The sequence below is a fragment of the Lonchura striata genome, chromosome 3, assembly GCF_050655825.1.
Source record: "Lonchura striata isolate lonStrDom1 chromosome 3, ASM5065582v1, whole genome shotgun sequence".
NCBI classification, from domain to species: domain Eukaryota; kingdom Metazoa; phylum Chordata; class Aves; order Passeriformes; family Estrildidae; genus Lonchura; species Lonchura striata.
This window is the reverse complement of record NC_140705.1, coordinates 700474-722570: the sequence shown is the minus strand read 5'-3', so window position 1 is coordinate 722570 and position 22097 is coordinate 700474. Positions and strand designations below refer to the sequence as shown.

At 69.1% G+C, this 22097-nt stretch overlaps 3 protein-coding genes across 4 annotated transcripts; 2 read left to right on the top strand and 1 right to left on the bottom strand.

Moving 5' to 3' along the window:
- The first annotated feature begins 383 nt into the window (after positions 1-383).
- AGBL5 (AGBL carboxypeptidase 5) lies at positions 384-11288 on the top strand. Its single transcript, XM_021545194.4, has 13 exons — positions 384-667; positions 1053-1224; positions 1605-1771; positions 2376-2553; positions 2686-2864; positions 3754-4321; positions 4752-4921; positions 6205-6340; positions 6747-6937; positions 7821-8020; positions 10365-10465; positions 10710-10756; positions 10882-11288. Exons 1-13 carry the CDS (start codon positions 471-473, stop codon positions 11165-11167), a joined length of 2592 nt encoding a protein of 863 aa, XP_021400869.4. The 5' UTR covers positions 384-470; the 3' UTR covers positions 11168-11288.
- OST4 (oligosaccharyltransferase complex subunit 4, non-catalytic) lies at positions 11236-12212 on the bottom strand. 2 transcript variants are annotated; one of them, XM_021545151.4, is made up of 2 exons: positions 12123-12212; positions 11236-11479 (listed from the first exon to the last, which is right to left on the bottom strand). In XM_021545151.4, exon 2 carries the CDS (start codon positions 11476-11478, stop codon positions 11365-11367), a length of 114 nt encoding a protein of 37 aa, XP_021400826.1. In that variant the 5' UTR covers position 11479; positions 12123-12212; the 3' UTR covers positions 11236-11364. The 2 variants fall into 2 exon arrangements, with proteins under 2 accessions (XP_021400826.1, XP_021400825.1); XM_021545150.2 differs by having other exon boundaries at positions 12172-12212.
- Positions 12213-13760: 1548 nt separating this feature from the next.
- On the top strand, positions 13761-20547 carry EMILIN1 (elastin microfibril interfacer 1). The gene is made up of 8 exons (XM_085574205.1): positions 13761-14040; positions 15878-16003; positions 16433-16641; positions 16737-18368; positions 19063-19170; positions 19284-19301; positions 19630-19764; positions 20014-20547. The coding sequence occupies exons 1-8, from the start codon at positions 13889-13891 to the stop codon at positions 20343-20345; spliced, it is 2712 nt and encodes a 903-aa protein (XP_085430331.1). The 5' UTR covers positions 13761-13888; the 3' UTR covers positions 20346-20547.
- Positions 20548-22097: the final 1550 nt, after the last annotated feature.

Below are 22097 nucleotides of genomic sequence, written 5' to 3'. Positions count from 1 at the left end.
AGTGTCCACTCACACCCAGTGTCCACTCTCACCCAGTGTCCACTCACACCCAGTGTCCGGTCACACCCACTGCCCACTCACACCCTCTGCCCACTCACACCACTCACACCCACTGCCCACTCACACCCACTGTCCACTCATACCCACTGTCCGGTCACACCCACTGTCCACTCGCGCCCATTGTTCGGTCTCACCTCTGGGGGCGTGGCCTGGTCGAAAGGGGCGTGGTCAGTGCTCTAAGGGGCGTGGCCGCCAGTTGGGGGCGTGGCCTGTGCCTGCCAGCGAGGGGCGTGGTCGAGCGGAGCGGCGGTCCGGGTGCCGCCGCGGCCGTTGCCGAGGCGCCAGCCAATGGGCGGGCGCGTTGCTGCGAGGCGGCAGCCAATGGGCGCGCGCGGTGCTGTTGCCGGGCGGCCCGTACCGGCCGTCCCGCGGCCGTCCCGGGGCGATGCCGGTCCCGGCGCTGCCGGGCCATGGAGATCCGCTGCGGGGGTCTCCTCTTCAGCTCCCGCTTCGACTCGGGGAACCTGGCGCACGTGGAACAGGTGCGGCCCACGGAGCCGGGGGGCGGCCCCTCCGCCCGCGGCGGCGCTCTCCCCGCCGCCGACTACGAGTTCAACGTGTGGACGCGGCCCGACTGCGCCCACACCGAGTATGAGAACGGCAACAGGTGCGGCTGGGCGGGGGAAGCGGGCGGGGGAGGCTGGTACTGGCGGGGGTCCGCAGGGACCCCCGGGGAAGGCTCCGGCGGGGGCCCGGGAGTGGCCGGTGCGCCGGGGCTGTCGCTGGAAGGGGCGCGGTGGGGCTGGGGGAGCCCCTGGGAGGGCTCGGAGGTCTGACAGGCTCGGGGGGACCGAGTAGGGCTGGGTGCCTCGGGGGGAGGTGGCGGTGGGACGGGGGTCTGAGGAACGGGGCTGGGGAAGCGGTGCGGGCGGTGTGGTTCCGCCGCACCGGGGCTCTGACGGGCTCCTGGTGGGGCCGGGGCGGGGAGAGGCAGCGGAGAGCTCGGGGAGCCCCTGCCCGGACTGAGGCGGCGCCGCTGCACCGCTCCCCAGGTCGTGGTTCTACTTCAGCGTGCGCGGGGGGGCCCCGGGGAAGCTGATCAAGCTGCACATCCTCAACATGAACAAGCAGAGCCGGCTGTACGCGCAGGGCATGGCCCCCTTCGTGCGCACGCTGCCCGTGCGCCCGCGCTGGGAGCGCATCCGCCAGCGGCCCAGCTTCCAGGTGAGAGCGGGGCTCCGTGTGCCGGGGGCTGCCGGGGGGCTCCGTGTGCCGGGGAGCTCCCTCTGCCCGTGTGGCTCCCTCTGCCCGTGGGGCTCTCCATGTGCCAGAGGGCTCCCCGTGCCAGGGGCAGCTCTGTGGGCACAGCCACGCTTCGCTGCCTGCTCTGGGCTGAGCCCCAGGTCCTGCTGGGCTGGTGGAGCGGCTGGTTTGTTCCTGGTATCTCCAAGGGAGGGACAGGAGCAGCAGCAGCTGCCGTGCCACGGGGATAGCCAAGGGGCAGTGGCCACGGCACCCCCAGTGCCTGCCGGGGGCTGGAGGAGAGCGCAGGGGCCGTGCCGGTGGCCGTGCCCCTGAGCCACGCCCAGCCCTGTCCGTGGCAGGTGGTGGAGACGCAGTTCGTGCTGTCCTTCGTGCACCGCTTCCTGGAGCACCGCGGGGCCACCACCTACTTTGCCTTCTGCTACCCCTTCTCCTACACCGAGTGCCAGGACATGCTGGCACAGCTGGACGGCCGCTTCCAGGACTGCAGGCACATGTCCCCCAGCAGGTGTGCCCCGCCACGTTCTCCGGCCTGGCTTTTGTCCCGCCTTCCTGGCCCCACACCTTCCCTGGCCTGTGCCTGCTTGGGTTCTTTCCCCTGGGGAAGCTCTGTCTGCAGCAGGAGGGTCTCTGTGCCCTCCCCATAGCTGCTCTGTGCCCCAGCTCTGCACAAGCAGTGGCAGCAGCTCGCCCTGAGCTGCCCACGGGATTCCAGAGGATCCTTCCTTGCTCTGGAGCCCAGTCCCTCCTGCCAGAATGGGTTACCTCCCTGGTGGATGAATCCCTCGGTGCCCTGTCCCTCCTGCTGGGAGGCATTATCTCCCCATGGGATGACCTGAGCTTCTGTGCCTGAGCTGATCCCCCACAGCTTCCACAGCGGGGGGGTTGGGCAGGGCAAACCCCAGCCCTGGGCCCCCCTCCTCACCCTGAAGGAACGGCTGTTCGTGCTCTCAGCAAGCTCCGAGGGTATCTAGCTGCAAACAGCCCAGATGTGGGGTGGGCCTTGTGGGGCTGGGGCTGCTCAGCTCAGGCTGTGAGTGTGGGCAGCATTCCCAGCCCAGCTGGGAGCTCCCTTGCTCCTGGGGCTGACTCAGATCCCTCCTCACCCACAGCCCCCTGGACTCGGTCTACTACCACCGGGAGCTGCTGTGCCACTCTCTGGACAAGCTGCGAGTGGACCTGCTGACCATCACCTCGTGCCATGGCATGCAGGAGAAGCGGGAGCCTCGGCTGGACAAGCTTTTCCCAGACACCAGCACACCCCGGCCTCGCTGCTTCACCGGAAAGAGGGTGAGAGACCACGCCAGCCTCGGGGCTGGAGCGTTTGGGCAGAGTTTGTGCAGCAGAGTCTGTGAGACCCATCACCATTGCAGGACCCTGGGGCAGGCAGGACACCCCCTCACCCCGTCTGTTTGTCCCCAGGTGTTTTTCCTCAGCAGCAGAGTCCACCCAGGAGAAACCCCCTCCAGCTTCGTCTTCAACGGCTTCCTGGACTTCATCCTGCGGGAGGAGGATCCCCGTGCCCAGATGCTGCGGCGCATGTTTGTCTTCAAGCTCATCCCCATGCTGAACCCCGATGGGGTGCTGCGGGGCCACTACCGGTGAGTGCAGGGCCCGGCCGGGCTCTCCTGCCTGGGAGCCTGCTCTGTGTTCCACATGGCTTGGAAAAGTCCCCCGAGACCACTGAGTCCAACCATTCCCCCAAAGAGAAGAAGCAGGAGCAGGTTATTGGGATATTGGTTGGTAGATGTGAGCAAAAGGTGAGTGTCCTTCAGTGATGGGGAGGAAATGTCCTTTACCAAGGATCTGGCAAAGGCTGCGAGTTTGCTGAAGAAGGGATCTCAGAAAGCTGATTCTGTGCTTTTTGTAACATTTAAAAAATTCATAGAATCCTGGATTCATTTGGGTTGGAAGAGCCCTGTGAGACTATCGAGTCCAACCATGCCCAGGCCACCAGTGCCCCCTGTCCCCAAGTGCCACATGCACAGGGCTTTTAAATCCTTCCAAGGATGGGGAGTCCTCCCTTGCCCAGGGCAGCCAGTGCTAGGGCTAGACAGCCCTTTCCATAAAGAAAGTGTTCCAAATATCCAACCTAAACTTTCTCTGGTTCAACTGAAGCTTGTTCCCTCTGGTCCTGTCTGTAGGTCTCTGGGAGCAGAGCCCAGCCCCTCCACATGGCTCCATTCTCCTGTCAGGGAGTTGTAGGGAGTGACAAGGTCCCCCCTGGGCCTCCTTTTCTACAGGCTGAGCCCTTCCAGCTCCCTCAGCCCTTCCTGGGGCTTCAGCCCCTTCCCAGCTCCGTTGGTCTTTGGGGAGGATCACACAGGGCTGTGCCTCAGTGTGCAGTGTCAGTGCTCTGGCAGCTTCTGGCATTGGTCTGGCCATTGTGGCCATTTGTGGACAGAGCCCAAGGCCCTCGGCGCTCCAAGGCGAGCTCAGCTGTGCTGGGGCAGCCTGGAAGGGGCTCACGTCTCCCGGCTCTCCCCGCAGAACCGACTCGCGCGGGGTGAACCTGAACCGGCAGTACCTGCACCCCGACGCCGAGCTGCACCCCGCCGTGTACGGTGCCAAGGCCGTCCTGCTCTACCACCACGTGCACAGCCGCGTCCTGCCCGGCTCTCCGGACTGGAGGACGTTTGTCTCCCCGCTCAGCACCAGCTCGCTGAGCGTGAAATCTCCCAACTGGCCCGTCCTGCCCGTGGAGGCCGCGTTATCGGAGCTGGACAAAACCAACAACCTCCGCAACTGCCCCGGCGCCTGGTGTGCCGGCACCCGCTCCTGCCCGGCCGGCGCTGGCCCCAGGACGCTGGCCCAGGAGGCCCAGCTGCCAGACGGTGCAGAGCGAGCCACCTGGATCCTCCCATCGAGCCACAGCACCGAGCACTGTGAGCAGGGGCCGCGGACGCCTTCCCCGGCCCCCGGCCCCAAAGCCGCTGAGCCCCCGGAGCCCATCGCACCCCGGGACAGTGGCCTGGCCTACTATGTGGACCTGCACGGCCACGCATCCAAGCGTGGCTGCTTCATGTATGGCAACAGCTTCAGCGACGAGAACGACCAGGTGAGGGCACGGCAAAGCCGGCGCTGCTGCAGCTGCCGGGACCCTCCCGCTGCTCTGCCTGCCGCCCAGGGGCCCCAGCGCTCCTGCTGCTGGGAGAGGGGAATGGAATCCCCGTCACAGTTCCTTCCTCTTCCTCCTCCTTTCTTCTTCTTGCTCCTCTCTCTCCTCCCCCAGTCTGGTGACAGGGTAGCAGGAGGTCTTAGATTCCCCCTGGGAGTGGATGTGGGTCGGCAGGGTATCCTCCCAGCTGGCTGTCAGGAGAATCCATCAGGGGGTGGGTAGCATGCCCTGGGTACAGCTGGAGCTTGTGAGGCCCTGGAGCTGGGCAGAGTGGGCCCTGCTGCAACCCTGTGCTCGGCACTGCTCCCAGCAGAGCAGGATGAGCAGCCAGGGGCCCTCGCTCACCCCGGTTGCTCCCTGCACTCTGCAGGTGGAGAACATGCTGTTCCCCAAACTCATCTCCCTGAACTCCCCGCACTTTGACTTCATGGGCTGCAACTTCTCGGAGAAGAACATGTACGCCCGGGACAAGCGGGATGGGCAGTCCAAGGAGGGCAGCGGGCGCGTGGCCGTCTACAAGGCCCTGGGCATCATCCACAGGTAGGCAGCTCCAGGGCCACCCTGGTGGCACTGATTGCTTGTGCTGGGTGGGAGATAGTGGACAAAGGAGGAACCAGTTCCGTGGGACAGACACCTGAGTGGCCCTGGGGCGGGTCAGCAGAGGCTGGGCCTGGTTGTGCCAGGTGCTGCTGTGTTCCTGAGATGCAGGCTCAGCCAGGCTCCTTTCCTTCCTGTTCCTCCCCACCCCTCCTGCAGCTGCTCTGGCTTCTTCTCCCTGCTCTTGCACAGCTTTCTGAGGGAATTCTCTTTCCTGGATGTTCCTGTCTATATTGAGCTGTAATTATGTAGCATCCCCATGACTGTGTGTGAGATTCCAGTCTCAGCCTATCAGTGATCCCATGAGTTGGGGATTCCTGTGATCCACCACTCTCCCACCTGGGATGGGATACTCCTGGCCTGTTCCTGTGCTGGGAGCATGCCACAGGGTGAGGCAGCCAGACCCACAGGCCAAAGGTTCTCTCAGTTTCCTTAGTGCTTGCTGTGTACTCAGCTTTCTGCCTGGCACCAGTCCAGCCCCACAGGAACACACACACACACAAACACACACATGGGCTTTGGGCTTGGGTCACTGGGGAGCTTTGTTCTGTGACTGACCTGGAGCAGCCAAGTTGTTGCTCAGCAACATCCCAAAAAGTGCTGGGAGTGCTCACAGTGCACATGTGGGCCCTCAGGCAGAGTGGGACAGAGCTGCTCCGGTTTTCTGCTCTGCTGGCCCTGCAGCTGTCTCTGGGCACTGGGGTAGGTGGGAGCCATCCCAGCTGGCAGCTCCTGGCCCACACTTCTCCATCCCTCCTCCTTCAGGAGGAAGTACTCCAAGGCATCTTGCAGGTCAGACTGTGGCTGCCCACTCCCTGGATTGTTGGTGTTGACAGTAGATGATTCCCTTTCTCTACCCCTCAGGGCCCCTCCCATTCCCCTTCACCTTCCAGAGGTGACCAAGAGGTCTCCTCACAGGGACATTGGCACTTTGGGTGCCACCCTCAGACATCCATCCCGAATTCCCATCAAGCAGATCTCCGGTACATCTGTGCATCCCCACACAGGGCATGGGCTGTTCCTGACGTCAGGGGGTGCTGCCCTCAAAACCCTGCCACTTTCCCTGCATTTCTGTGTCCTTTGGAGCAGGACCCCCTTCCTGGTGCAATGGAACCCCCTTTCCGGTGCCCTGAATCTGCTGAAGTGGCTCTCCCAAGGGAATAATGCGGGATAACCCCAGCCCTGCTGTGGGTTTGTGGGGTAACGGGCTCCCTCGTGCCCCACAGCTACACCCTGGAGTGCAACTACAACACGGGGCGCTCGGTGAACAGCATCCCGGGGGCCTGCCACGACAACGGCCGGGCCAGCCCCCCGCCGCCGCCCGCCTTCCCCTCCCGATACACCGTGGAACTCTTCGAGCAGGTACGGGGGCCTGGGGCAGCCTGCGGGGCGATGAGATCAGAGGGTGGGCTGGGATCTGGGGCTGGGGTTTCTTTCCTCCACTTGCTTTGCTGTCTCAAGCTCCAGGGAGCTGCCCCTCTCCCCAGTGCCCCCGCTCCCTGGCACTCTCTCTTCCTGGAATCCCCCCTTCCTGGTGCCCTCATCTTCCCTCATGTGTCCCCCTTCTCCTGGTGGCTTCCTCTCCCTGTGACCCCCTCACTACTGCTCCTCTCTCCAGTGTCCCCCACTGCTTCCTTCCTTCCTCTCTCTTCCCCCATGCTTCCCCTCTCCCAGTGTCCCCTTCTCACCGTGCACCTCTCCCTTGTGCCGCGCACTCTCCCGTTCTGCTCTCCCCCGTGCCCCCTCACCCGTGCCCTCTCCCGGGCAGGTGGGCCGGGCGGTGGCGGTGGCGGCCCTGGACATGGCCGACTGCAACCCCTGGCCGCGGATCGTGCTCTCGGAGCACGCCTGCCTGGGCAACCTGCGCGCCTGGATGCTGAAGCACGTGCGGGGGCTGCGCGGCGCCAGCGGCGGCCCGCGGAGGAGAGGAGGTGCCAGGACCCCCCCCAGGAGCTCCACGTAAGGGCTGGCTGGGGCGAGCGCGGGAGCTGCAGGATAACGGCACTTAGAGGTGATAAATGTCCCCAAGTGAGTCACTGCCAGGGTCACTGCCCTGGCCCTAGCTCTTCCCAGCTCGGGGGGCTGCGGTTGTCAGTCCCTCTGCCCCGAGACACCAGCAGAGGAGGGCAGAGAGTGAGCTGGTTGGGATTTGCTGCCCCAGTAACCTGGGAGGTCTCTCCTGTACCCATATCCAGTGCCAGACTGGGATGGGAGAGGCTGAGGGAGCTGGGAGGCTCAGCCTGAAGAAGAGGAAGCTCAGAGGGATGTTCTTCCTCTCCATGGTTCCTGATAGCAGGGTGGAGCCAGGTGGGGGTTGAGCTCTGCTCCCACGGGACAGGGACAGGACAAGGGGAAATGGCCTCGAATTGTGCCAGGGGAAGTTCAGGCTGGATGTTGGGAACAATTTCCACTTGGAAAGGGCTGTCCAACACAGGCTGCCCAGGGCAGGGGTGGAGTCTCTGTTTCTGGAAGGATTTAAAAGCCCTGTGGATGTGGCACCTGGGGCCATGGGTCAGTGGTGGCCTGGGCAGTGCTGGCAAAGGGTTGGACACCATGGTGTCTAAGGCCTTTTCCAAACTCAGCAATTCCTTGATTTGGGACTGGGTGAGGAAGTGGGAGCCCTGAGACAACGCTGCTGGGACAGCAATGTACAGCGCAGGGCGCTGGGGCTGCAGCTCTCAGGGACAGTCCTGGTGACATCCTCGTCCGCAGCTGTTCACCAGCTCCCGAGGAGATGTCCAGGGCTCTGCCAGAGGTGGTGCTGGGCTGCGGTGGCGGGTGGAGGGTGCAGAGGGGAGCCCCCTCACCGTGCTGGGCTGACCCCCTTCTCTCACCCCTCCAGTGGGCTGCCCACCTCGGCCTCTGACAACGCACTGGCCCGTGCCAGGAGCTTCAGCAATGGCACCAGCGGGAGCGGGGGCAGCCAGCAGGACTCCCCCCGGATCCGAGCCTCCCCCAGCTTCACCTTCGGCAGCCCCGGGCCCCTGGCCGCGGCCTCCCAGAGCCCCGTGAGTGGCGGCAGCACCTCGGCCCCGGGCAGAGGTAAGCCGGGCTGGGGGCCCTTGGCGCGCCTGCTGCGGCACCTGTCCGGCTGCTGGGCGGCACCACGGCCCTGAGGGAGCTCGCACAGGGACACTGGGTCTGTGTGGAGCAGCGAGCGTGAGGGGCCTGTCCCCACAGGAGGTCCTGAGCCGGCTCAGGGCTGACACAAGCAAGGCCTGCAGTTTTACAGCCCAGCTGAGCTCCTGCTCCTCAGCCCTTCAGCCCTGGCTGGGCAGGAGCTGCTGCTGCTGCACTGGGATGTGGGGGACCCTGGCACTGGGGCTGCAGGGAGATGCCCCCACTCCAGTGCCAGGACCAAGGGGCTTCTGGAGAAGCCAGCACAGAAATCTTTGCCCAACTTCCCACTGCTCTCAAGCATTCCCGAGGCCAGCAGGGACACACCAAAGTGCCTTTCCCCTCTAGGCACTGGCTGGGCAACAGTGGGTTGTGACCTGTGAGCTGGAAGGGGGCACCAGGGGCTTTCCAACATGCAGAGTCCCCTCTGGTGGGGGCTGATTGCTGCAGTGGGGTGCCACAGTCAGGCAAGACAGTGGCTATGGCCCTCGTGCTAGTATTGCCGCCGTGGGGCAGGGGCTCAGGGCTGTGGGGGGCAGGCAGTGGCAGCGGGAGCCCTGCAGCCCTGTGCTCCCATGCACTGTGGGGCTCAGCCCTGGGGGCACCATGCTCCAAAGCCTCCCAGTGCCCAGGGCTGGGGGTGTGAGCTGAGGGCAGGTGCCTGGCAAAGCTGTGTTTGTGTTGAGCTCTGTGTTCCTCTGGTGTCCGTCGTGGTGTCCTCGGGGTTTGCTGCCCAGCCTTCTGTCATGACTGTGTCTTGTCTGCCATGAGAACATGGTGGGGAGGAAATAAAAGGCTGATGTTCTCATGGGCACGTTGTTCCGTCTGTTCCTTTGGCCGGGCCCGCCTGGAGCAACCCTTGGCCCCATCCCTGGCTGAAGGGACTGGGGACAGTTGGGGGCGTGAGCAGGAACAGACCGTGTGAGCCGGAGGGGCAGAGCCTGGTCCCTGGTGTCCCCAGGTCCGACTGGCTGGGGTCTCCTGCCTCCTGTGCTGCCCACTGGCACGGCCTCCTCCAGCAGTGACCAGCAGAGTGAGTGCCCCATGGACACTGCACCCTCGTGCTGCCTGGCACTGGGACCAGGACCCGGCTCTTCCTCCCCTGCCCTGGCATCAGCTGGACCTGCTCGTGCCTGGCCACCCCAGACCTCCCCGCTGCAGCTGCTGCAGCTCTCCCACCACCTTCTCCCACAGCACTACCACTCTGCACCTCCGAGGGGCCCAGCACGGTCAGCACCCCTGTGTGTGCACAGGGATCAGGGCCCAGGGATGCTTGGAGACCTGGCTGTGCCCTCCAAGCCCCACGCTGGTGCCCTCAGGCTGGCTGTGCCACCCAGGCTCTGCCCTCTCCAAGCACGGGGAAGGAGCTGGGTGTGCTTGGAGGCATGATAGGGTGGGGCAGGATGGCACAGGGGGGAGACCCTGGTGCCCTGGTCCTGTCCCACCCTCCCCCTTCTTCCCCGAGTCCCACTCCAGCCTGGGCACACCCTGGGGAGCCCGGACCTGTGTTCATGCTAGGCTGAGGAGGTCTGCCAGACCCCCCTGACTCCCTCAGCTGCTGTTGGCCTTTGCTGGCTGAGGTTGGCACTGGTTGTGGTTTCACCAGGTGAAGCCAGCTGCCACCTCCAGTACCTCCACCAGCAGCAGGGGCTGTGGCCCATCCTGCCCAGCAGAGGCTCCTGCTCGCAGGGTCCCATTTGCTGTGGGGTCTGGCCCTGGCTTCACCCCAGTGGGCAGTGTGCCCCCCACCTCACTTCTTCTGTGAGATGGGGAGGTAACGGCATTGGGATAAAGACTTCAACTGAGGCAACTCGGGTGTGTTCCTTCAGTGCTGTCCATTGCAGCCAGGCCCCCAAACGCCTTCCTTTTTCCCCCCAGCTCCCCTGGCTGAGATGTTCCACACCCCAGGACATACCCTGGTTCAGAGCTGTGCCCCCAGCTCCTCACTCCTGGCTAAGGCTGGCCAGCATGGTCACACCAGTGCCATAGGAAGCCAAGGCAGGAGCTTGGCTGGAGCTGGGGCACGCAGCACTGGCAGCACGAGCTGGGACTGAGCTCTGTGCCTGTCACATCCTCCTGCCAGCACCAGCCCTTCGCAGGGTGACCCCTTTGCCTGGCCCTGGCAAAGCACTGGAGGTGGCACTGCAGGGCACCGTGGCACTGGGCTGTGCCACAGTGTCCTGTGATGACTCCAGCCCAGCTGGTGACCCCACCATGGCGCTGAGCCCCTCGCCAGCATGGGCTGAGCTCTGTCTCCTCTGTCACACAGGGACTCTGCCCAAGGGCACCCGGGCAGTGCCGAGCACCAGCCACGGAGCACGGGCGGCACAGCGAGGCGTGCAGGAGTTCCAGGACATGGCACCTCTGCAGGTATCAGAGGCACCAGCAGGGCCTGTGCCCAGGGAAGGGGCTGCCCCATGGCTCTGCTGGGTGGGCCCTTAGAGGGGGACATGTTTGGGGGGCTGCCCCAAAGACCGGGAGCCCCTCAGGGACTGGGAGCCTCCCCACCTGTGGGGCTCTGCCAGTTATTTCTGTCCCACACACCTTTCCCCAAGACATGGGAAAACCCCAGGGACAAAGGCCTGGCACTGATCCTCTTCCCCGCTCTCCACAGGTGCTCCCTATGAAGCTGAATGCCCGGAGAACCCTGGAAAGGCCTGGGTAGGTGCTGCTGCCAGCTGCAGTGTGGGCTCATCTCAGAGCCCCTGGGTGCCCGGACAGCCCAGGCAGGGGGCTGTGGGGCACAAGAGCTTTGTGCCCCACTGACACCAGTCTCTGTCCTACAGGGCTCTGCCCGGAGGCCCCCGTGCCCCCCGCGAGGGTGCTGAGCACCGAGGGACCCTTCCCGTGCCGGGGCAGAGGCCCGTGCCCCGGGCTCCAGCCCCGCCGTACCGGGGAGCCGTGGTGCGGGCAGGGCTCCTCCGGCCCTGCTCCGCCCCGTGCCCGCAGCGCCCAGGCAAGGGCCCTGCGGCCCCCCTGTCCCTGCCCCCGCCGCTGTCCCCCGCCCCGGCCCCCCAGCACCGATCCCCCCTTGCCCAGCTCCTGCCCACGGCGCCGCTCCTCCTGCGCTGAGCCCCGCCGTGCTCCCAGCCCAGCCCGCTCCTCCCGCGGGCCCGGGGAGGGTTTATAAAGCGACACGGTTTTGTCGTGAATCATCGCGTTTCCGTTAAAGGTGGTTTGGAAGGAGCTCGGCCTCGCGCCTCCGGGACAGCCCCGCGGGAGGGAGGGACGGGCGGCGGGAGCGGCACGGCCATGGCGCCGCGGGCTCCTCACTCCTGCTTCTTGGGGTTGTTGACGGCCACGTAGTGGTACAGCACGACGAGCAGGAAGAGCGAGACGCCCAGCATGTTGGCGAAGATGGCGAGCTGCACGTCCGTGATCATCCTGCGGGCCAGGGGGGACGCGCACGCTGGCATCCCGCGGAGGGACCCGCGCCTCACCGGCACGGCCCGGCACCCGTTCCGCCCGGGCCCCTCGGTGCCCCGGTGCCCACCTTGTCCCCCAGTGCTCCATTCTCTCCCCGGTGCCCACTTCCTCCCCGGTGTCCCGCTCTTCCGCCGGTGGTCCGTTCTCTCCCCGGTGTCCCGCTCTCCCCGGTGTCCCACTCTCCCCCCGGTGTCCCGTTCTCTCCCCGGTGGCCCGTTCTCTCCCCGGTGGCCCGCTCTGCCCCCGGTGTCCCACTCTCCCCGGTGGCCCGCTCTCCCCCCGGTGCCCGCTCTCCCCGGTGGCCCGCTCTCCCCGGTGTCCCGCTCTCCCCCCGGTGGCCCGCTCTCCCCGGTGTCCCGCTCTTCCCGGTGTCCCGTTCTCCCCCCGGTGGCCCGCTCTCCCCTGTGCCCGCTCTCCCCGGTGTCCCGCTCTCCCCGGTGGCCCGTTCTCTCCCCGGTGGCCCGCTCTGCCCCCGGTGTCCCGCTCTTCCCGGTGTCCCGCTCTCCCCGGTGCCCGCTCTCCCCGGTGCCCGCTCTCCCCGGTGCCCGCTCTCTCCGGTGTCCCGCTCTCCCCGGTGTCCCGCTCTGCCCCCGGTTCCTACTCCTGTCCTGGCTCCCCGGTGTCCGCTTTCCCCGGTGCCCCACGCTCACGCTCCGGTCCCGCCGCTCCGACACGTCTCCCCGCGCGCGCCACTTCCGGCCGCGCGGCACGGCGGGGGACGCCTCGCCCCGGTTGTGACGTCACTGCAACCGGGCCCAGCGGCGGGCTCGTGGCCGCGGTGACGTCACGGCGCCCGGCCCGGTGTGACGTCACGAGCCGGGCCCGCCCCTCGCGCCCCGCCCCCTGGCGGCCGCCGCCGGCTCCGGCTCCATACAAGGCGCGGCGCGAGGGCGGGGCGGGGCCGGGCGGCCGCGGCTAATTAGCGCTAATGACACTAATGACAGCTCACTGCGGCCGATGACAGCGCCGCCGCCGCGGGGCTCTAGCGGGACGGGCTGCACCGGGCTTTGCAGCGGCGGGCTGCGGCGTACTGGGGCAGCACCGGGCGGTCCGGAGGCACGCCGGGCTGCGCGGAGCTGGAGCGGGCTGGAATGCCCTGGGGTGGGCTGGGCTCCGGGGGTCCCGCGCTGATGGTCTCCGGTCGAGGGGTCCCGGCAGCGAGTCAGCCCGGCGTCCGGCCCGCTCCCCGGCCCGGTACCCCCCACGCTCGGCCGCAGCCCCAGCGCGGTCTGGAGTGCCCTGGCACACGACAAAGGCACGGCCCACATGGCCCCCCATAGCACTCCATGGCCCCCCATAGCACCCCATGGCCCCCCATAGCTCCCCGCAGCCCCCCACGGCCCCCCATGGCACCCACGGCCCCTGAGGAGGGGAGGCCATCGCCCCTCGGGAGCACCAGGGCTGGCACGGGCCCAGCCCAGCCCCGGGCCCCTTCCCCGGTGTGTCCCTCCCCCGCAGCCCCTTCTCCGCCCCCTCCCCCCTCCAGCTGCCGCCAGCTGTTTGTGTTTAACCCCCCGGCGGCTCCCGGGGGCGGGGGGTTCCCGCGCCCTGGCGTCACCGCGGGGCCGGGGCCAAGCCGTGACGTCATCTCGAGGCCGTGACGTCACCGCGAGGTCCGGGGAAGCCATGGCATCACCGTGGGCTCCGAGCCACGGCGGCCCGGGGAGGCCACGGGGTGGCCGCTGGCCCCCCGGTGTCCGCAGCGTCCCCGGTGTCCCCGGCACGGTGTCAGGGTGGGGCCGGGGGCGCGGGGCAGCGCCGCCTCGGTACCGGCACCGGGACGTGCCACCTGGCACGGGGTCACGGGCACGCGGGGACGTGGCACTGCTGGACGCGGTGCCGGGAACCCGTGGCTGCTGTGCCCAGTGCGGGGGTGAGGAGCGGGGCCACCAGCGCTCGGGGACACGCGGGGCACCGTGCGCTGCCGGTGCCGGTGGCGGAGCGGCGGCCGTGGGGGACCGATGGCCGCGGCGTGCCGGTGCCGCGGCGGTAGCCCCGGCCGCCTCGCCGGCCGCCCGCGCCCTGGCCCCCCGCCCGGCCTCCCTGGCCGCCCCGGCCCCGGCCCGGCCTAACGAGGAGCAGATGTGGCGGCGGCGGGGCCGGCGGGGGCCGCGGTGCCCGGCGCGGCTGGGGCGGGGGCCGCGGCGGGCAGGAAGCGGGGGGCCCCGGGGACCCCGCCGGCGGGCAGCGGCGGCGGGGCGGCTCTGGTGGCGAGGGGCTGGCCGAGGGGCGGCCGGGGGGAGGGCAGAGCCGAGCCGAGCCGTGCCGAGCCGCCCAGAGCCGCGGAGCCGCCACGGGACACCACATGCGGTCCTGAGCCGCGCCGGACCGGGCTGACCGAGCCGAGCGGAGCCGCCCCAGCCCAGCATGGCACCCTGGCTCTGGCCGTGCCTTCTGGCCGCGCAGGCCCTGGCCGCCAACTTTCCCCCCCGGTATAGCCTCTACACCGGCGGGGCCGCCCCGCTCGCCCCCGGCCCGGCCGCGGCCCACAGCGGTGCCCGGGCCGCCAGCCGGCACAGGTAGGGAGCGACGAGCACCGGGACGCAGCGGGGACGCGGGCTGCAGCCCCCCCACCGATGTGCCACGGGAATCCCGGCGCCGGACAGGCACCGGCACGTGCCACGTCCAGCCCGGGGGCGGCGGGAGGGCGATGGGTCCCCCTAAGCGGGGGCGTCACCCCCGGGACCGGGACGGGTGGGCAGGGGGCGCACGTGGAGGGTCGGGGTGCAGGATTCCGGGCCGGCCCTTCCTCGGCATCCACGCGTGGCTCAGCGCTGCCGGAGAGGGGACCAGGGACCCGGACCTAGCCTGTCCCCATCCCCGTCCTGCCTCGTACCGTGGGCAGCGTGGGGCCGTGGGGCAGCCCGTGGCTGCGGGTCGGGGCGTTGCGGGGGCGCGGGGCTGGGAACGGCCCCGCGCTGGGCTGGGGCACAACAGATTCACCGCGGCACATCAGCGCTGCAGCAGCGACCCCGGGGATGGCAGGACCTGGCCGCAGCGTGGGGTCCCTGGGGAGGGGCTCGGCCGTGGGGCACGGGCACGGTGGGGCCTCTACCTGCGGGTTTGGGGGCTCAGGGGGGCTCTCCGCGGGCCGGGTGTGCAGCGCTCCATCCCCGCGGCCCGGGGAGCACGGGGGGTGTCCCCAAATCCTGCCTTTTCAGGGGAGCTCTGCTCCCATCCCACGCCCGGGATGGGGGCTGCCCCGGTGCGGGGCGGTGGGACCCCAGGGCAGCCCGGGGGTCCCGGGGCCTCGCGGGTGCGGGGCTGGGACGCGGGGGGAGAAGAGGGGGGCCGTCGGTCGGCGCAGGAATTCCCGGCGGCCCCCGGGGAGGAGCTGGAATCCAGCCGGGGCCTGAGGGGAACCAGCCGGGCTGACGGGAACCGGCCGCCGCACCGGGGCCCCGCGGCGGGGACCCAGGGCCGCTCCCCGGGGGGCTGCCCAGTGGGGCTGGGGGGCCCGAGCGGGGCCCGGGATTCGGGTCCCGACCATATAAGGCTGCGCCGGGGTCCCTGCAGCGGGGCCAGGCTGGAGTCCCAGCGGGGGGGCCGGGGTCCCCACAGGCTGTGGCGCTGCGCTGGGGAGCAGCGTGTGGCTGCCGCGGCTGCTCCTGCCCTCCCTGCTCCCCGTTCCCTGCGGGGGCAGGGAACACCGGGTCAGGGATGGGGCAGCACGCACGGCGCCCGTCCCCGGGCCAGGCAGCGCGGGATGCACAGCGCGGTGCGATGGGCTGTGGGCACGCTGCTCCTGGCAGAGCCCCATCCCTGCGGGGCTCCCGAGGCGGCCGCACGGCTGGGGGCTGCGGCCGTCTCTGCAGGGTCGCCAGGCATGGTTCAGAGGCTGTGGTGGGACAAGATCCGGCCCATGAACCCGCCGCAGCGGGCCATGACGGTGCTGCCGGTGGGGCTGGCTGGGCAGCACGGAGCTCGCCGGGGGATCCGGGGTGTGGCCAGAGGGGCCGGAGTGTGCTGGGGGATCCGGGATGTGCCTGGGGAGCTGGAGTGTGCCAGGGAAGGCCCGGGGCAGGGGCTGATTCTGTGTCTCTGCCGGGGTGATGCCTGGTGCCTGCTCTATGCCAGGACAATGCCTGGTGTGTGCCGGGATGCTGTGCATGGTGTGTGCCGGAGCAACGCCTGCTGTGTGCTGGAAGGATGCTAGGGCAGTGCCAGTGGCTGCTCTGTGCCGGGATGGTGCCTCCTAGGTGCCAGGACAACAGGCGGTGTGTGCCCAGATGGAGCCCCGATGATGCCCAGCCTGTGCCATGCTGGGTCCGTACCAGGACAACGCCTGGTGCGTGCCGGGGTGATGCCGTGTGCCGGCGCATTCCGGGCGTGTGCCCTGAGCCTTCCCTCCGGCAGGAACTGGTGTGCCTACGTGGTGACACGCAGCGTGAGCTGTGTGGTGGAGGATGGCGTCGAGAGCTTCATCAAGCCAGACTACCAGCCCTGCGCCTGGGGGCAGCTCCAGTGCCCCCGAGTCCTGGCGTGAGTGGGGCCGGGCCGGGGCTGGAGGGCTCTGGAGGGGTTTGGGGCGTTCTGGGGGGGCAGCACAGAGCCAGGGCGAGACGCGGCCGCCGCCACTGGTGTTTACCCACCCTGGGGTCATGTTTACTTTTGCGCAAGAGTCAGTGGCCTCAGGCGGTGCCGGAGGGTGGCCGGACACTGTCCCCCCCACCCCCGTCACGTGCAGCCAAAACCCCGGGGCACCTCCAGCCCTCAAGCAGCGCTGGGGTGACACTGGTGTTGGGGTGGCACTGGTGACAGGGTGACAGGGCTGGGCAGGGGCAGTCCCCCGGCCACTGAGCGAGGCTCCGGCGCTGCTGGGTCAAGCCGCGGGCCGTGCTGGCTCCGGTTCTCTGGGGCAGCCCCACGCCCCTCCTGGCATCCCCCAAGCCCCGTCCCCCGCGCCCGCAGGTACCGCAGCTTCCTGCGGCCGCGCTACAAGGTGTCGCAGCGCACGGTGTCGGAGCTGGCCTGGCGCTGCTGCCAGGGGTACTCGGGTCCGGACTGCAGCGAGGGGCCTTCTCCAGCATCCCCCCAGCCCACCGGCCGCCCCCCGCCCCGGCCCGGCCGCCCCACGCTCTCTGGCTTCGGCAACCCCCTCAGTGGCCTGGGGGGCGAAGGTAGTGCTGGGGCAGGGGTGCGCTGTGGGGAACACGCTGGTGGGGGAACGTGCTGTGGCCGTGGCCGTGACCCTGACCCTGGCGGTGCGTGGCAGGCGGCGGAGACACGGAGAAGGTGCGGCGGCTGGAGGAGCAGGTGCGGCGGCTGAGCGAGCAGCTGGAGGAGCTGCGGGCCGGGCAGGAGCCGCCCCGGGCGGCTGTGGAGGGGCAGCCCGGGGGCGAGCAGCCGGCTGATGCGGCCGCCCCCGCCGAAGTGCGGGAGGCGCTGAGCCACCTTCAGCGGCGCCTGGAGGAGCTGGAGACCCGCCTGCACCGCACCGAGGGCGGCCGAGACGGCCCAGCGGCTCCGGGGGGCCCAGGGACGGCGGCGCTGTACGAGCTGGAGCAGCGGCTGCAGGAGATGTGCGCTGCCTGCACGACCGGCACCGAGGGGCTGCGGCGGCAGGCGGCCGAGGACCGGGAGCGGATGCGGGCGCTGGAGAAGCTGGTGAGCTCGGTGGACCAGCGCAACAAGGATGCGGTGGAGTCGGTGCAGAGGCACATCAGCAGCCTGAGCAGCCGCCTGGCGCCCGCCCCTGCGGCTCCCCCGTCCCCGGACGTGCTCCGTCGCCTGGCGGAGTTAGAGCGGCGGCTGGAGGGGCTGCCGGTGCCGGCGGCGGGGCCGGGACAGGGACCGGTGCTGGCGCGGCGGCTGGCTGAGCTGGAGGGACGGCTGAACGCTTCCCGCGCCGGCCCGTGGCCCTCCGAGCCCGAGGGGCGGCCGGGGGGGCTGCCGGGGCGCCTGGCCAACCTCAGCCGGGCGGTGGAGGGGCTGGCGGCGAGCGGGGCGCAGCGCGGCGCCCGCCTGGACCAGCTCGAGGGGCTGCTGGCCCGCTGCGGCCCCCCGTGCCCGGGGCAGGACGGGCTGCTCGGCCCGCACCTCCGGCAGCCAGAGGACACCGAGGGCGTCTGGGAGGACGGGCTGACCGGGACCCTGGGAGGGCTGCTGGGGGCGCGGGGGGAGGCGCTGGCCGAGGAGCTGGAGCAGCTCCGCAACCGGACGGGGCGGCTGGAGGCGGCTCTGGAGGAGCTGAGCGGCGACCCCTGCTCCCGGCCCTGCTCCTCGCCGCCGCCCCGGGAGCCGGAGCGGCTGCCGGCCGGCCCCGCGGAGCCCGAGGAGCCGGAGGCACCTCTGGAGGGCTTCGGCGTTTTCGGGGGCACGTCCCCCTCGGAGCTGCGGGCGCTGCGCGGGGAGCTGGCAGCGGCGCTGGCGGGCCTGAGCGGCCTCAATGCCACGGTGGAGGGGCTGCAGGACGCGCTGGAGGAGCAGGACGCCCGGCAGCGCCAGCTGAGCGCCGTCACCGACCGCGTGGTGGCCGAGCTGGACCAGGCGGCGGCGGCGGCGGCGAAGCGGGAGGCCGAGAGCGAGGAGCGGCTGGAGGCGCTGGCGCGGGAGCTGGCGCGGGCCGGGGGCTGCCCCGCGGGGCTGGAACCGCGCGTGGCCAAGCTGGAGGGGGTCTGCGAGCAGCTGGAGGCGGTGGCCGGGGGGCTGCGGGGCGTCCGCGAGGGGCTGGGCCGGCACGTTGCGGGGCTCTGGGGCGCCGTGCGGGACCTGAACGCCACGGCCCGCGGCCAGGCCGCCCTGCTGGACAAGGCGCTGGAGCTGCCGCCCCGGCTCGGCGCCCTCAACGCCAGCCTGGGGCACCTGCGCGGGGAGCTGCAGCGCCTGGCACGGCTGGAGCGACACGGTGCGGGGGGACACGGGGGACACGGGGGCGTGGGGCTTGGCAGGGGTACAGAGAGCTGGGAGGGTACGGGACTGGGGGATGGGGGCATGTGGGGCACCGCGGGGGCTGTGGGGAACAGGGCATCCCGGGGCTGTGGGGACGGGGCCATGGAGGGCATGTGGGGCTGTGGGAATGGTGGTGGAGGTGTGGGGACACGGAGATGTGGGGACACAGGAATGTGGGGACACGGAGATGTGGGGACATGGAAATGAGGGGGTATGGAAATGTGGGGACATGAGGATGTGGGGACATGGAAATGTGAGGATATGGAAATGTGGGGACACGGGGATGTGGGTGGGGACATGGGGATGTGGGGACATGGAAATGTGGGGACACAGGAATGTGGGGACACGGAAATGTGGGGACACAGAAATGTGGGGATATGGAAATGTGGAGACACAGGGATGTGGGTGGGGACATGGGGATGTGGGGACATGGAAATGTGGGGACACAGGGATGTGGAAAATGGGGTCACCAGGAGTGCTGCAGTGGGGTGTGGGGAGGCAGGGGCTTGGATGGGGGATGCTGTGGTGTGGGGCACAGGACCACAGGAGGATCCTGGCTGTGGGGCTGCAGTGTGTGGGGACAAGGGGACATCACGCATGGGGGCACCGGCCGTGGGGCCAAGGTGGCTTTAACACCCTCCTCCCTGCAGGCCCCCCTGGCCCCCCTGGACCTGCTGGCCCCATTGGCGAGACAGGCCCTCCTGGCCCCACTGGGCCCCCTGGCAAGGATGGAGAACAGGGTCCCATGGGCCCCCCCGGTAAGGCTCAGCCCCCCCATGTGCCCCTGGACACGCAGGTGTGGCTGGACCCCGTCCCTGGGGGTCCTGCCCCAAGCTGGCCCTGCAGCAGCCCCTCCTCATCTTTCCTGCAGGGCTGCCTGGAGAGAGAGGTAGGGCTGGGGGCTTGGGGTGTGGGGAGGACCATGGATGCTGGGGGGCGTGTGGGAAGCTGGGGGGCTGGAGGCTTGCAAGGGAGCAGGGAGCAGTCTGGGCTGGCATGGGGAGGCACAGGGTGGCTGGGGAGCAGGGGGCACTGGGGACGTGGTGGAGTCGTGGTCAAGGGCGGCACGGACACTGAAGGGGGGTGGGTGTGGAGGGGTCGCGGGGTGTGGCTGCCGGGCCTGGGGGACAGGGACTGCTGGGCCGCAGAGGGTGCCAGGGGGGCTGAGGGGCGAGGGAAGGGGGCACAGGGGTGCCACATCCTGACCCCGTGCCCAGGCGAGGTCGGGGATCCGGGCTCGGTGCCCCGCGTCGCTTTCTCGGCCGCCCTGAGCACCCAGCGCACGGAGCCGGGCACCGTCCCCTTCGACCAGGTGCTGCTCAACGACGGCGGTGCCTACGACCCCGAGACAGGTGAGGGCACGATGGGGGCCTCTGGGGGCTGTGGGGCGGCTTTGGGGCCAGGGATGTGGCAGTAGGCGCTGTGCCGGGAGCTGCAGAGTCACAGGGGTGCATGATGCCGCGTGTGGCGGCGGCCAGGGGGTCTGGGATGGTGTCCTGCCTGTCCCGGGACGGCCCACCGAGCTCGGGGCGCTGCGGGAGATCCGGCTCCGGGGGCACCGGGGCTCCCGGCAGATCCCCGACCCCCTCTTCCTGCCGCAGGCACGTTCACGGCGCCGGTGCCCGGGCGGTACCTGGTGAGCGCGGTGCTCACGGGGCACCGGGGCGAGGCGCTGGAGGCCGTCCTGTCGCGCTCCGGCCACGGCATCGCCCGCCTGGACTCGGCTGGCTTCCAGCCCGAGGGGCTGGAGAAGGGGCCGGTGGCGGCGCAGGGCCCCAGCCCCGGTGCCCTCGGCGTCTTCAGCCTCCTGCTGCCGCTGGCGGCCGGCGAGACGCTGTGCGTGGACCTGGTGTCGGGGCGCCTGGCGCACGCCCCCGACGAGCCCCTCACCGTCTTCAGCGCCGCGCTGCTCTACGACTCCGAGGAGCCCTAGAGCTGCGGGGGCGCGGCCAGGCCGGGGGTCCCCACGCCCTGCCGGGACCCCCACCCCACCCCCTTATTTATCAGCACCCGCAGCCCTCGCTGTCCCCGCGTCACACAGCCCTGCCCACGCCGCCCGCCCGGGCCCCCCACGCCGCCCCACGCCCCCGGCCCCCCACCGCCCCCCACAATAAAGATGCGGCACCGGGTTTTGTACCCGTGGCTCCGGTTCCGTCCCTCGCCCGGGGGGACGGGGTGGGGCTTTGGGGCGGCGCGCAGGGGGCTCCCAGCTGTTTGGGTTGTGGTGGGGCGGAGACGGGAGCTGCTGGCACCTCCCAGGTGCTGTAGCCGTGTCCCGGTGTGCTGGGGCACCCTCCGGGCTCCCCGTGCCCCCAGGGCTGTGCTGAGGGGCTGGCCCGGCGGGGGTGACAGGCAGGTACCTGCCGGGGGGGCCACTGAATCCAGCTCTGGGGGTGCTCCCATCCCCTGCTGTGGGGTGGGCCGTGGTAACCCCATTCTTGCACTTGAGGGCTGTTTGCTGGGCCTGCCGGGGCTCAGGGCTGCTGTGCCCTGGAAGGGGCGGGATGCAGAGCTGGGAGGTTTCGGGGTGTCGATGGCAGAACAGGCTCCAGCCTGGGTCTGGGGCACTGGCACCAGGGGAGATTTAGGCAGTTTTGCTCATGGCTCCTGTGCAGATACTTTGGTGCAGGAAGATCAGGATTTGGGGCCAGGCAGAGGGGGTGTCCAGCCCCAGTCTGTGCCCCCACTGTTGTGGGAGCTCATTAATGGTGAGGCTGGGACTGAGCCTTCTGTCCTCAGGTGCCATTGGCATCTCCAGTGCCATCGTCAGGTGAGCAGCAAAGGCATTGTCTGTCTGTCTGTCTGTGTCTGGTTCTTTAACAGCTCATTGGGGTTGGTGTGGGACACGATCAGTGCATCGTCGTTCAGTTAATGCAGCTCCACTGCTGGTGGTGTGTAAAAAAAGTGTGAGAAAATATCATCAAACCCCAGGATGGTTTCAGTGAAAAGAGACCTTCGGGACCATCCAGTGCCACCCTGCCATGGCAGGGACACTTCCACTGTCCCAAGCTGCTCCAGCCCCAGTGTCCAGCCTGGCCCTGGGCACTGTCAGGGATCCAGGGTGGGCACCCTGTGCCAGAGCCTGCCCACCCTGCTAGGGAGCAATTCCCAATTCCCAATCTCCCACCCAGCCCTGCCCTCTGGCACTGGGAGCCATTCCCTGGCTCCTGTCCCTCCATCCTTGTCCCCAGTCCCTCTGCAGCTCTCCTGGAGCCCCTCCAGGCCCTGCCAGGGGCTCTGAGCTCTCCCTGGATCCTTCTCCTCTCCAGGTGAGCCCCCCCAGCTCTCCCTGGATCCTTCTCCTCTCCAGGGGAGCCCCCCCAGCTCTCCCTGGATCCTTCTCCTCTCCAGGTGAGCCCCCCCAGCTCTCCCAGCCTGGCTCCATGGCAGAGGGGCTCCAGCCCTTGGAGCATCTCTGTGGCCTCCTCTGGGCCCACTTTGATCAGCTGAACTTCAGGATCAGTGGGATCTCTGCTCACAGCCAGCCATTCTGCCATTCTGCCCTGCCCTGGGGCACCAAATCCCAACGTGAGCAGAATCTTTGGGAAATTGTTTCTCTGGGGTGGCATTCCCATTGTCAGCAGAAGGTGGAGACCCAGAGCCGTGACAGTAATTCTTGGAGAGGAGGGAACTGAAAGCTGGGAAGGGCTCAGTCTTTCTGTATCATCCCTCCACTGTGTCCTCT